Source organism: Macrotis lagotis, chromosome 1 (assembly GCF_037893015.1).
Source record: "Macrotis lagotis isolate mMagLag1 chromosome 1, bilby.v1.9.chrom.fasta, whole genome shotgun sequence".
NCBI classification, from domain to species: Eukaryota; Metazoa; Chordata; class Mammalia; order Peramelemorphia; family Peramelidae; genus Macrotis; species Macrotis lagotis.
Genome location: NC_133658.1, coordinates 383,815,518 through 383,828,844, shown reverse-complemented (window position 1 = coordinate 383,828,844; position 13,327 = coordinate 383,815,518). Strand labels below are relative to the sequence as shown.

At 36.8% G+C, this 13,327-nt stretch overlaps 1 protein-coding gene across 1 annotated transcript; it reads left to right on the top strand.

Moving 5' to 3' along the window:
• Positions 1-537: 537 nt before the first annotated feature.
• LOC141501651 (endogenous retrovirus group K member 25 Pro protein-like) lies at positions 538-945 on the top strand. Its single transcript, XM_074205877.1, has one exon. It carries the CDS (start codon positions 538-540, stop codon positions 943-945), a length of 408 nt encoding a protein of 135 aa, XP_074061978.1.
• The last annotated feature ends 12,382 nt before the right edge of the window (positions 946-13,327 follow it).

The following is a 13,327-nucleotide window of genomic DNA, read 5'->3' as shown; positions in this document are numbered from 1 at the left end:
ACTACGAAAGGGCATTTGTTTTAATTGTGGAAAAGAAGAGCATTTTAAGGCACAGTGTCGTGCAGGTCAAAAGAGGGGCAATAAACAGCCCACCTGTTATGCCTGTGGAAAAGGCGGACATATAGCAAAGTTCTGTAGATCTAAGAAAACATTGGTTCTGGGAAACGGGAGGAGGGGCCCTCTCCGTGGGGGCCCCGACAGCAGAGCCTATCCGATTACAGTAGCCTCAGAGATGCCCATGGGGCCAGACCCGGAACCAAAAGGGTTGCAGGAGCGATATCAGAGGGAACTACAGAACGAGAGGATCTAGGTCAAACTATTCTAACAGTTGCAGAGCAGGGAAAGGAAGAGGATTCACTAATAATCAACCCCTGGAGTACTGCCTCTATAGAAGTGGTCCCGGCCACATTTCCCCAACTAATAGTGGGTGCTACAGGATATTCTCCTGTACTTGTCCACACCCAACTACTGCCATCTGGTGACACTACTGTATGCCTTACCAACCCACACTGCTACCCAGTAACCCTTCCCCCTGGCATGGCTATTGGCCTAGGAATATCTTTGCCATGGATTGAGAGTGAGAGTGTCCCACAAGTAAATTGGTGCACTGAAGTCCGATTACAACGGCCTATTATACAGATAAATATAGAAGGTAAATTAGTGTCAGGAATGATCGACACTGGAGCTGATGTCTCTGTTATTGATTCAGCACAGTGGGACCCCTCTTGGCCACTTATGTCATCTACCACCCCTATTTTGGGGGTGGGAGGCCATCAAGGGGCTAGAAAAGCAGAGCGTCATTTAAGATGGAGTTATGAAGGACAAAGTGGTTTTATTCATCCCTTAAAGATTACGGGACTAGGCTCTGCCCTGTGGGGTAGAGATTTGTTACATCAGTTACAATTGTATCTTACCACCCCTGAACATTTGGCAACAAACTCCTAGGGGCTCCTGTTATGGTGAGCTGCCCAAAGATTACTTGGAGGAGTGATAACCCTGTGTGGGTGGAACAGTGGCCCCTTTCTACGGAGAAGCTCACCGCATTAAAAGATATAGTTAAGGAATTATTGGTACAACACAGAATTGAGCCTACCACCAGCCCTTATAATTCTCCAGTATTTGTAATAAAAAAGAAAGCTGGCACCTGGAGAATGCTTATTGACTTACGGGCGGTGAATAAAAGAATGGTCCCTATGGGCCCACTACAGACGGGTCTTCCTTCTCCTGCCTTTATACCTAGAGAATTTGTTATAAAGATAATAGATATTAAGGATTGTTTTTATAGCATTCCCCTTCACCCTGAGGATAGGGATAAATTTGCATTCTCGGTACCATCAAAAAATTTTCAAAGCCCATCAATCAGGTATCAGTTTACTGTATTACCTCAGGGAATGGCCAATAGTCCAACTATGTGCCAGGCATATGTTGCAGCTATTGTTCACTCGCTGCGCAGTAAGTACCCCAAGGCCATCATAATCCATTATATGGATGATATTCTCATGGCTACTAAGCAAGCCACGGAGCTAGAAGAATTAACAAAAGAAATGCTCCTTTCCTTGAGTAAATATGGGCTTCAAGTGGCTCCTCATAAGATACAAGATACTAGCCCTTATCAATACCTTGGTCACACCCTCCGTGAAGGGAGCGCATCTAGAATACCCCCCAAAGGTGAATTTAGAGAAATGTAGTACCCTTAATGATTTCCAGAAACTTATTGGTTCCATACAATGGATACGTTCTACAGTTCCTATTCCTGATGACTTGATGTATCCTCTTTATGATATCCTGAAAGGAGATTCCATATTGACCTCCCCCCGGTATTGGACCCCACAAGCCAAAGAGGCCATGACACAGATTTTGTCCAGGTGTCATGAGTCTATAGTTCAATTTGATCCTGAGCAACCTATATTTGCTACCATTTTAAATCAAAGGTCACATATTGGTTGTCTCTATCAAAAGCAAGGTGTCATAGAATAGCAATATTTCCAGAGAAGTAAAAGAAGCATCCCTTGTAAATTTACAATGCTGGCCAATTTATTCCTAGCTATGTCTGATCGTTGTCTTTGTATGTTTGGAAAATATCCTGTTTTAAATATTTGTGCTTCTGAAGGTGCTCTTCCTTATTTTACTGACTCTATCCCTGAATGGGCTGCCCTACTCACTTCATGTGATGTCATCAATCTTCCATTACCCCCAACGCTGCGTGGATGGGACAGTCTTCCATTACAACCCCCACCACGAATTATTTCCCCTACCCCTGTTGAGGGACCAAATGTGTTCACAGACGCCACCAAAAATAAACGGGCAGCCTTTTACGTCCCACAAAAGCAAATATTGTGGGTTTTTACCACTGAGTATACCTCAGCCTAGAAAAATGAACTCCTTGCTATTACACGTGCTCTTGCTTATCTTGCCAACGTGCCTGTTAATCTTATCACTGACAGTCTATATTGTGCTACAGCACTTCGAGAACTCCCTACAGCTTTTATCAATCCTCGTGTTAGTACTATTGCTTCTTTGTTAGCAGACCTTCAAAATCTTCTTCTCTCTCGTCATTGTCCTGTGTTTGTGCTGCACGTCCGTTCGCATGTCTCTACTATTGGGCCCATCTACAGTGGTAATGATATGGTAGATCGAGCATTGCTATGCCCTTTACTTTCAGAAGCCCATCAGGCACATGAAAAGTACCATCTTTCAGCTCGTTCTCTTCGTCATCTGTATGGCATCACTAAAGATCAAGCCAGGGACATAGTGAAACGATGCCTTGGCTGTGCTCTATTTCGTCCCCCACCTATTGATTGTGCTATTAATCCCCGCGGAGACCGTCCTAATGCTTTATGGCAGATGGATGTTACCGGAAAACCCTTATTCATGTCTCCATAGACACCTTTTCTAATTTTGTCATGGCGTCAATTCAACCTGGTGAGGCAGCCCGCCATGTTATAGCATATCTTTTAACCTGTTTTTCCACTTGTGGAGTTCCTACAGCCATAAAAACAGATAATGGCCCTGCATATTCTTCCAAGGCATTTGCAAACTTTTGTCAAGAATTTTCCATTTTACACAAAACTGGAATTCCATATAATCCCACTGGTCAGGCCATAGTTGAACATGCTAACCGCACCCTTAAAACCCTCCTCATTAAACAAAAAGGGGGAGTCAGTGGTCGTGGCCACCTTATATATACACAATTAGCACAGGCCGTATACACCATGAATTTTCTTCAATTGAGAGATGATGGTACCTCCCCAGCTTTGTGTTTTTTCGCAGGAACTTCACGAACCCTCCACACACACGCAACTATCCATCCCTCTCCCTGCCCAATAGGCAACTGAGTACTGTGGAAAAGCCCAGATGGCCAATGGCATGGCCCAGGCTCGGTAATTATAAATGGACAAGGGTATCTTTGTATTCAACCAGATCCAAATCCGGATGGCAAAGAGAAGGAGAAACCAGTCTGGGCTCCAACCAAGTGGGTCAGAGACCTCGGAGAAGATAAAAATAAGGAAAAGAAGACGGAGATGGAGAGGACGGCGATACCCAAGGAAAGAAAAGAGAATGAAGACCTTAACTCTTGCCCTCCTTGCCCTGAGTCTGCTACCCGGGACACAAGCTATCAACAGTAAATGGTATAATCTTACTGAGTCACATAGAGTGCAGGAAGATCAACAAGGTGCATGGTTCTGGGACACGACACCTCCATTTAAGATAAAAGGGAATGCCACCAAGCTAGTAGGGGACACTGAACACTGAGATATACAGAACGTACAGGAAACTGAGATAACTAAGTACAATTTTACAGTATATGCTTCTAATCCACCGATATGTCTTTATACAGACACCATACTCTCGGATGATACAAGCTTAGATAAGACGTATCAAATTAGAAAGTATACTTTTTTCATCCTTTTTTCATCATACACAAGAACTGAAGAATCATATCACCCGTCTAAACATAACCATGTTATCCATCCCACATTCCCTGAATTGCACCCAAGAAACATCACAGGCATACATGCAGCTTGCCTCTTATTATAATGGTACAGTGTCTTTCGCTGCCTGCCCTGAAGGAGATGGAGATACCTGGGTTCCGATACATGCTTGCTCTACTGGGGTTCCAACATGTGGCCCTACAATATACGATTCTTCTGTGCACCTACGATTTTGGGATTATATCTCCTCTACGAAGAAATACAAACAAATAGCAGCTCCTGCACCAGTTGCCTTTCCCCTGGGGACTGCCCATCCACATTTGTGGCGAGTGGGTCTACCATTTACACCAATAAATGCTTCCATCCGCATATTCCCCTGTAAACAAGGTACATCCTGCTCGGATTTTACATTTGGGACATGGCGTGCTATTTTTGGCAATTTGAATTCGATCTGCCATGATACTCAAGGACATACTGACAAGTTATGTTATCGATTCGTAGCTGAGACTCGTGCACCTCCCGACTATGCTTTCTTCCTTTGTCATACCAAAAACGCATCTATTGAAAAACATGATCAACAACATGCAGGCCTTCAACCTTACCGCATTTCTTGTCCTAATGCCATACTCAATGACACTTTAACTTCTCGGCATCATGGTCGTGCAATATTTATCCTGAAACGCCAAAAATATCAACTTGTACCGGTAAAAGCTAAACAACCATGGGCACAACATCCTATAGATGAGTTGTGGAATGAACTTCATGGGAATCTTCCTTCAATTCCATTGCAAAAGCGTGAGGTGATTGATCTTGCTTTCAATATCATAAACTTTGCTTTCTCACTTTATGAGTAATTCCAAATTCAGGATCTTTACCAACGACAAGGATATTTGGCATCTGTATTGCAGAACTTCTTGGCCCAGCAATCATCCATGTGGACCACCCAAAATCATATAAATTGGGCACTTCAAAAGGAAATAGATGCTTTGGCCCCTGTAGTAGTTTACATTGGGAATGAGCTTGCTTACCATGAATTGATAACACAAATTCCTTATCACTATAGATATAAACCATTGTGTGTCACTCCATTACAGATAAATCTTACCAACTCTTCCTTTGTTGGTTCATGGCTTCGGATACGGGCTGCATTACAGGGTGCACTACTATCTCATAATGCTTCATCAGACATTCATCAGTTAGCTTTACTGCTTCAAGAACTGAGAAATATTTCGACTGATTTTTCGAATCATCAAACTGCTGCCTTTAATATTGCTAATTATCTCAAGCATTTACAATTTTTACAGTGGTTATTCAGCTGGATAGGTCCTGTTGCCATATTATTTCTCCTTTGTATTTTTGGCCCCTGCTTGATACGGTTTTTGATATCCCTAATGAAGACTGCCTTGATCAACATCAAGGCAGATACCATGTCTCTTATTCATCGCACTCCTCGTTCAGCACCAATATAAATATTTATTATCCACCGTTTTGCATCTCATCTTTCCTGGTGAAAGCGACTGCAGGCAGCGCTTTCTCTAAGGATTGAGGCCTTCTACCAGAAATGCCCTATGTTACTGCAAAATAGAAAGAAGATGCGCACATCACCAGTGCTTGTACTTATAACTACATTTTTTGCATGGTAGAATAGTTAAAATTATATTTTATAGAGTTATTTAAGAATGCATTCAAATTTTATATTAATTGGTTATTTAAAAATTCTTAATAAATCTAATTGATTCTAAAAGTTATTTTTTTTTTTTGCCGGTCTTAATTGGTTCATTAAAAAAAACATAATGATATGTGTAGTTAAACTTCAATGAGACATTTTCACATCTCTCTACTGGCCTGGAGGGATAGGAAAATGTTCCTATATGCTGGGATTGATGCTTGCCAGGGCATCAATCACAGCTTGGTTAAAAATGATTGTTTTCTGTGAGTTCGTACATATGTCTATGTGTGTATGCTTAATTCAGATCTGAAATAATTTTATTACTATAGGATATTAAGACTATGATTATTTCTATCCTGCCTCTTTTGCTACATATGCTTGCTGCAAAAATATGCTATCAAAGGCTGACCCTCGTGCTCTTCTCCAGAATCCCAGAGAACAACCAAAGATGGACACTACCCCTGTCTAAACAAAAAGGGGGAATTGCTCTGGACCCAGCTCTGGACCTTGGACACCTATGGGTTAGGAAACACCTGGGGGTGTAAACCCGCCCACATGGGTGCTGGGACCGCCCCAGTAACAGGAGTGGCTCCGCCCATGATGGAGGAACAGGGGAGGAGCTCGGGGAAGGAGCAGAAGACTATATAAGGGATGGGACTGGGGAAGAGGAGAGCCATTTTACCGCTGCTATGTAAGCAATAAAGACCTGCTTGTTAGACTGCAACCGGGTGTTCTGTCCAGTTATTGCCCTCCTTCCCCAAAGGAGGGTCAGTGCGTCTGAAGACCGACGGGTCCGTGACGTCCGAAGACCGGGGAAAGGTATGTATCCAGGCGAAGGCTCGGGATAGGTCCAAGAGCATCTGATAATTTATGAAAACAACTATAAAATATTTTTCTTACAAATAAAATTAGATCATATATCTAGCAAATGTCAATTGCTCATAGGTAGTCCAAGTTAATATAATAAAAATGGCAATTCTACCTAAATTAAATTAAATTACTTATTTAATACTATACTAATCAAACATCCAAAAAATTACTTTAGTGAGTTAGAGAAAATAACTAAATTCACACGGAAGAACAAAAGGGCAAGAATATAAAGTGAATAAAAGAGAAATGCAAAGGAATATGACCTAACCATACCAGATCTAGAATTATATTTTTAATGCATCGGTTATCAAAATTTTTTGGTACTGGCTAAGGGAGAAAAAGGTGAATCAATGGAATTGATTAGGTGCAAAAGAAGCAGAAGTAAATGACTATAGTAATCTATTATTTAATAAACCCGAAGATTCCAGCTTCTGGAGTAAAAACTTAATATTCAATTAAAAAAATCTTCTGGGAAAACGAATATAGTTGGCGAGAAACTGCATAGATCAACATCTCAAACCCTATACCAAGATAAGGTTGAAATGGATCCAGAATTTAGTCATAGAAGGTAATATTATAAACCAATTAGGAGATCAAGTTATAGTTTACCTCTCAGATCTAGGAAAGGGAGCATTTTTATGACAAATGAAGGGATAGAGGGCATTATTAAAAACAAATTGGGCAACTTGGATTACATTAAATTCAAAAGTCTTTGCACAAGTAAAACCACTGCAATTAAGATGTAGTAAATTATAAAACAATTTTTACAGCTAGTGTTTCTGACAATGGATTTATTTCTAATTTATATAGAGAAATGAGTCAAATTTATAAAAAAATACAAGTATATACAAAGACAATTTTTGGAAAAAAAATTAAAACTTTTATCATTTAAAAAATTTCTCTAAATCATTATTAATGAGAGAAATGAAAATTAAAACATCTCTAAGTTACAACCTCACACTACTCAGATTGCCCATTATGAGTAGAAAGGATAATGATCAATGTTGGAGGGAATGCGGGAAAACTAAAACACTAATGCATTATTGGTGGAATTGTGAACTGATCCTACCTTTCTGCAGAGCAATCTGGAATTATCCCCAAAGGGCTATAAAATCTGTATACCCTTTGATCCAATAATACCACTACTGGGTCTCTACCCTGAAGTGAACATAAAAAAGGGTAAAAATCTCACATGTACAAAAATATTCATAGCAGCTCTTTTTTTGTAGTGGCAAATGTTGGAGGTTGAGGGGAAGCCCTCAGTTGGGGAATGCTAAAAAATCTATGGCATATGTATGTGATGGAATACTATGTTCTATAAGAAATCATGAGGAACAGGATTTCAGAAAAGTCTGGAAAGACTTGCATGAATTAATGCTGAGTGAAATGAAAAGAACCACGAGATCAACCATGAAGGATTTATTCATTTCAGCAATACATCAAACAAAAACAATTTTAAAAGACTTCTGATAGAATATAGCATTCATACACAAAGAAGGAACTATGGAATTTAAATGAAAACCAAAACTTATTATCTTTAATTTTTATAAGTTGTCTTATGTATTATGTCAGTTTTTTCTCTCTAATGATTTCTTTATTCCCTATGGATATGACTCTTTTCTCCCAACATGTTAAAAATAGATCTGTGCTTAGCTTGGTGACAATACAGAACTTAAATCAGATTTCTTTCTGTCAGGATGAAGGGGGAGGGAGAAAAATCTTGTTAATAAATGATTGGTAAGGGGCAGCTAGGTGGCATAGTGTGTAAAAGCAGTGGCCTTGGAGTCAGGAGTACCTGGGTTCAAATCTGGTCTCAGACACTTAATAATTACCTATCTGTGTGGCCTTGGGCAAACCACTTAACCCCATTTGCCTTGCAAAAACCTAAAAATAATATAAATGATTGGTAAAAACTCAGTTGCATGTAGTTGAAAAAACAAATGAATAAAGTATTTAAATCTAAAAAAAAATCTCTACCTTCCCTTCACTAAGGAACTCTTTCTTTTTTTTTAATTGAAATTTTATTTTATTTTCTCCAATTTCATGTTATGAAAGATTTTCAACATTCATCTGCATGCATTTGTATAAGTTTCACAATTTTAATTCACCTTCCCTTCCTACTGCCCTCTAGGCAGCATTGAACAGTCTAGTGAATATTTTACATGTTAATTGTACATGTAAATTTGTATTTAACATGTCCATATTAGATATTTTACATATGAGGAATTACAACTAGGGGAAAAGAAAGATAACCATGGGATAGGAAGTTAAAATATAAGAGAAACTATTAAAAAGTGAACATAGTCTTCATTCAGATTATGTAGTTGGTTGTTCTTTTTTTTTCATTTTCTTGACCTTGATCTGAATGGTATTGTCCATGACAGATCTCCCAGGATTATCTTAGCTCTTTGAACTGCTGAGAGGGACTGCTTCCTTGTAGTGAACTGATAACTCACAATGTTGTTGTTAATGTGTACAATATTCTCTTCTTAGAATATTTTCCATGCTTCTCCATAATATTCATAATATTCATATGCCATAACTTGTTCAACCACTCCCCAATTGATGGACATTTCCTCGATTTCCAATGCTTTGCCACCACACAAAGGTATTTTGGAACATATGGGATTTTTCCTATTTTGTTATGATTTTTTCTGAATATAGGTCTAGTATTTTAATTTATGGGACCAAAAGGTATGATCAGTTTTATTGTTCTTTGGGCATGGTTCCTGATTGTTCTCCAGAATGGTTGGATTAGTTCACAGCCCCACCAACAGTATATTATTGTCTCAGTCCTCCCACAACCTCTCCAACATTGCTCATTTTCTCTTTTTCTCATCTTGACCAGTCTTATAGATACGAGATGGTACCTCATAGTTCTTTTAATTTGTATTTCTCTAATCAGAAGTGATTTGGATCATTTTTTTTCATATTTATATATAATCTATGAAAAATATAAAAATGTTTATAAATATATAAATGCAATACATAATATATTTTATAATTTTCATTTTTCATATTTGAAATCTATGCTCATGTCCTTTGACCATTTATCAATTTGGTAATGACTTCTAAACATATAAATTTGATTCAATTTTCTATATATTTTACAAATGAGACATTATCAGAGCCCCTAGCTGTGAAAATTATTTTCCAGTTTTCTGTTTTGTTTCTAATCTTGGCAGCATTAGTTTTTTTTAGTGCAAAACCTTTTTAATTTAGTCAAAATCATCCATCTGGCAAATTATAATGAACTCTGATTCTTATTAGGTCATAAATTTCTCCCCTTTCTATCTGACAACTAAAATATTTCTTGATTTGTTAATTGGTCTATGGTATAGACTTTACATCTATATTTCATAGCCATTTTCACCTTATTTTGGTTTGGGGTGTGAGATATGGGTCTATGCCTAGGTTTTGCCGCATTGCTTTTCAGTTTTCCCAACATTTTTTGTCAAATAGTAAATTCTTATCCTAGAAGCTAATGTCTTTGAGTTTGCCAAGCAATAGTTTACCATAGTCATTTAGTAAGGTTTCTTTTGTGCCTATCTTAATCCAGTGGTCAATTATTCTACTTTTTAAAACTAGTACCAGGCAGTTGTAATGACTGCCACTATATAATATAGTTTTAGATCTGGTATAGATAGGCTACCTTCCTTTACATTTTCTCCTCAGTACCCTTGATATTCTTGAAATTTGATTGTTTTAGATGAATTTTGTTATTATTTTTTGGCTCAGTAAAATAGATATTTCACAGTTTGATTAGTATGGCACTAAATGGGTAATTTAATTTTTATTATATTAATGCTATCTACCAGGAGCAATTGATACTTTTCCAATTATGTGGATCTGATTTTATATTTTTGTGAAAAAAATGTTTTGCAATTATTTTCAATTTCTGGGTTGTTCTTGGGAAGTAGATTCTGAAGTATTTTATGCTGTTTGCAGTTACTTTAACTAGAATTACTCCTTCTCTTGCCCTTGAGCTTTGTTGATCATGTATAGAAATGCTGATGGCTTATGTGGGTATATTTTGTAACCTGATACTTTACTAAAGTTGTTAATTATATCATGTAGGTTGTTTTTAGGTTTTTGCTAGGCAAATGGGGTTATTTGGCTTGCCCAAGGCCACAAAGCTAGGTAATTATTAAGTTTCTGAGGCTGGATTTGAACCCAGGTACTCCTAACTGGTGCTTTATCCACTGCACCACCTAGCTGCCCCTCCAGTAGTTTTTTAAAGATGATTTTCTAGGACTCTGTAAGTATACCATCAGATAATCTGCAAAAGTGTGAAAGCTTTACTTCCTCATTGCCAATTCGAATTCCTTCAATCTTTTTTCCCCTTATTGCTAAAACCAACATTTCTAATACTATACTGAATAGTAATGGCTATAATGAGCATCTTTGTTTCACCCCTCCCCCACCGATCTTATTGGAAGTGCTTCTCATTTATTATTGCTGCATTATAATATTTCTTGTTGGTTTTAGATTGATACTACTTATTATTTTAAGTATAACCCAATTTATTCCCATATTCCCTAGTGATTTTAATAGGAATGGATGTTGTACATTGTCAAAGGCTTTTTCATCATCTGTTGTTATAATCACTTGATTTCTGTTCATTTTGATGCCTTCAATTATGTTGAATGCTTTTCTAATATCAAACCATCCCTGCCTGTATGGTATAAATGCTACCTTATCTTTTTGTATTATCGCAGTAGTAACTTGCTGCAATGTCTTTGCTATAATTTTATTTAAGATATTTGCATCAATATTCATTAGGGAGATTAGTCTATAAACATTTTTTCTGTTTTGATTCTTCCTGGTTTGAGTACCAGCATAATGGCATCATAGAAGAAATTTGGCAGAATTCCTTCTCCTGGTTTTTCAAATAGTTTCTTTATAATTGATTTTAATTATTCCTTAAATGTTTGGTAGAATCCATTTGTAAATCCATCTGGACATGGAAACATTTTTTAGGGAGCTTGATGCTTTCTTCAATTTCTTTTTCTGAAATGGAGTTAATTGAGAATTTTATTTTCGCTTCTGTCAATTATTTGTTTCACTGAGGTTATCAAATTTCTTAGCAAATGGCAGGGCAAATTAGCTCCAAATTTTCTCTTTATTTCTTCCTTATTGGTGGTGAATTTATGCTTTTTATTTTAGAACTTCTTTCTTTTGCAAAGATTTGTCTATATTATTATTTTTTTCACAAAATCAATTGTTAGTTTAGTTAATTAGCTGAAAATGTTCTAGCTTTTTATTAATCTCTTTGATTTTTAAGATTTCTAATTTAGCATTTAATTGTCAATTTTTAATTTGTTCTTTTTTCTAGCTTTTTTAGTTGAATAACCAATTTATTGATCTCCTCTTTCTTCATTTTATTCTTAAAAGTATTTGGAGATGTAAAATTTCTCCTAAAAACTATTTTGGCTGCATCCCATCAATTTTGATATGATGTCTCAATGTTATCATTTTCTTGGATGAAACAATTATTTCTGTGATTTGTTGTTTGATCCACTTATTCTTCAAAATAGTTAGTTTCCTATTATTTTTGGCTTATCTTTTCACAGTAATTTCTCTTGTCTTGTGCAAAGTAAATGTTCTCCTATCCCTGCTTGGACACAGAATTTCCTTCCCAGCCTAGAATCAACCCTTTAAATCCATACCTATTCTCTTTTTCTTTTTTTTTTTCTCTTATGAACTCTAAACATGTACATAACTGAGGGGCTCAACCTGTTACATTCTTGATGCTTACTTAATAGTATTCAGTTAATGCTTTACATATACTCAATAACTACCAACTATTTCTCTCCTTCCACTCGTAAACTTCCACCTCCTCTTTCCCTCTTGCCCCTTCAATCTATTCCCCTATCTTCCCTTCCCCAACCATATTTCCCTCAATTCTTTCTTCCATTCATTATCTTTCTTTTTTCCTCCTTCACTCATCCACTCTACCTGCTTTTTCTTTTCATTTGAATTTACTTTCCTACCAACCACTTTAGGTTTCATCATAATATAAGAATGCCATACTTTACATCATCTGCTCTGTATTCCACACTCCACTAGCAAAACATAAAGTAAAGCCAGATCTTGCTGCATTGCCAAATCATAATCATTCACCATAATCAAGCTCATACCTAACATTATTTTTTCCTTTCATTCAGAAATAAAATTGTATTTTTTCTAATTAAATTTAAAGATAGTTTTAACATTCATATTTATATAAAATTTTGAGTTCCATTTTTTCTCTCTCTCTCCCTCCTATTCCATTTCTTCAAGATAGCAAGCAATCTAATATAGGCTATATGTGTGCAATATGTAAACATAATTTCCACATTAGTGATGTGAAAGCAGAAACAGAACAAAAGGCAAAAGCCACAAAAACAAAAAAAAAAGTAGAAATACTATATACTATATACCTTGATCTGCATTCAGACTCCAAAGTAGTTTCTCTGAATGTGGATGGCAATTTCCATCATGAGTCTTTTGGAATAGTCCTAAATCTTTCAGTTGTTGAGAAGAGCTAAGTCAATCATAATTGATCATTGTACAATATTGCTGTTACTGTGTACAATGTTCTCCTGCTTCTGCTCATTTCACTTATAAACAGTTCATGTCAATCTTTCCAGATTTTATTGAAATAAACTTGTTCATCATTTCTAAAGTACAATAGGATTTCATTAGATTCAGTTGATAGGTCTTTTCTCGATTTCAAATATTTTACCACCACAAAAGGAGGTGCTAAAATATTTTTGTACATTTAGATATTTTTTCATTTCTTTCTTATGACTTTGGCATAGAGACCTAGTAGTGTTATTGCTTGATCAAAGGGTATGTGTAGATTGATTGTCCT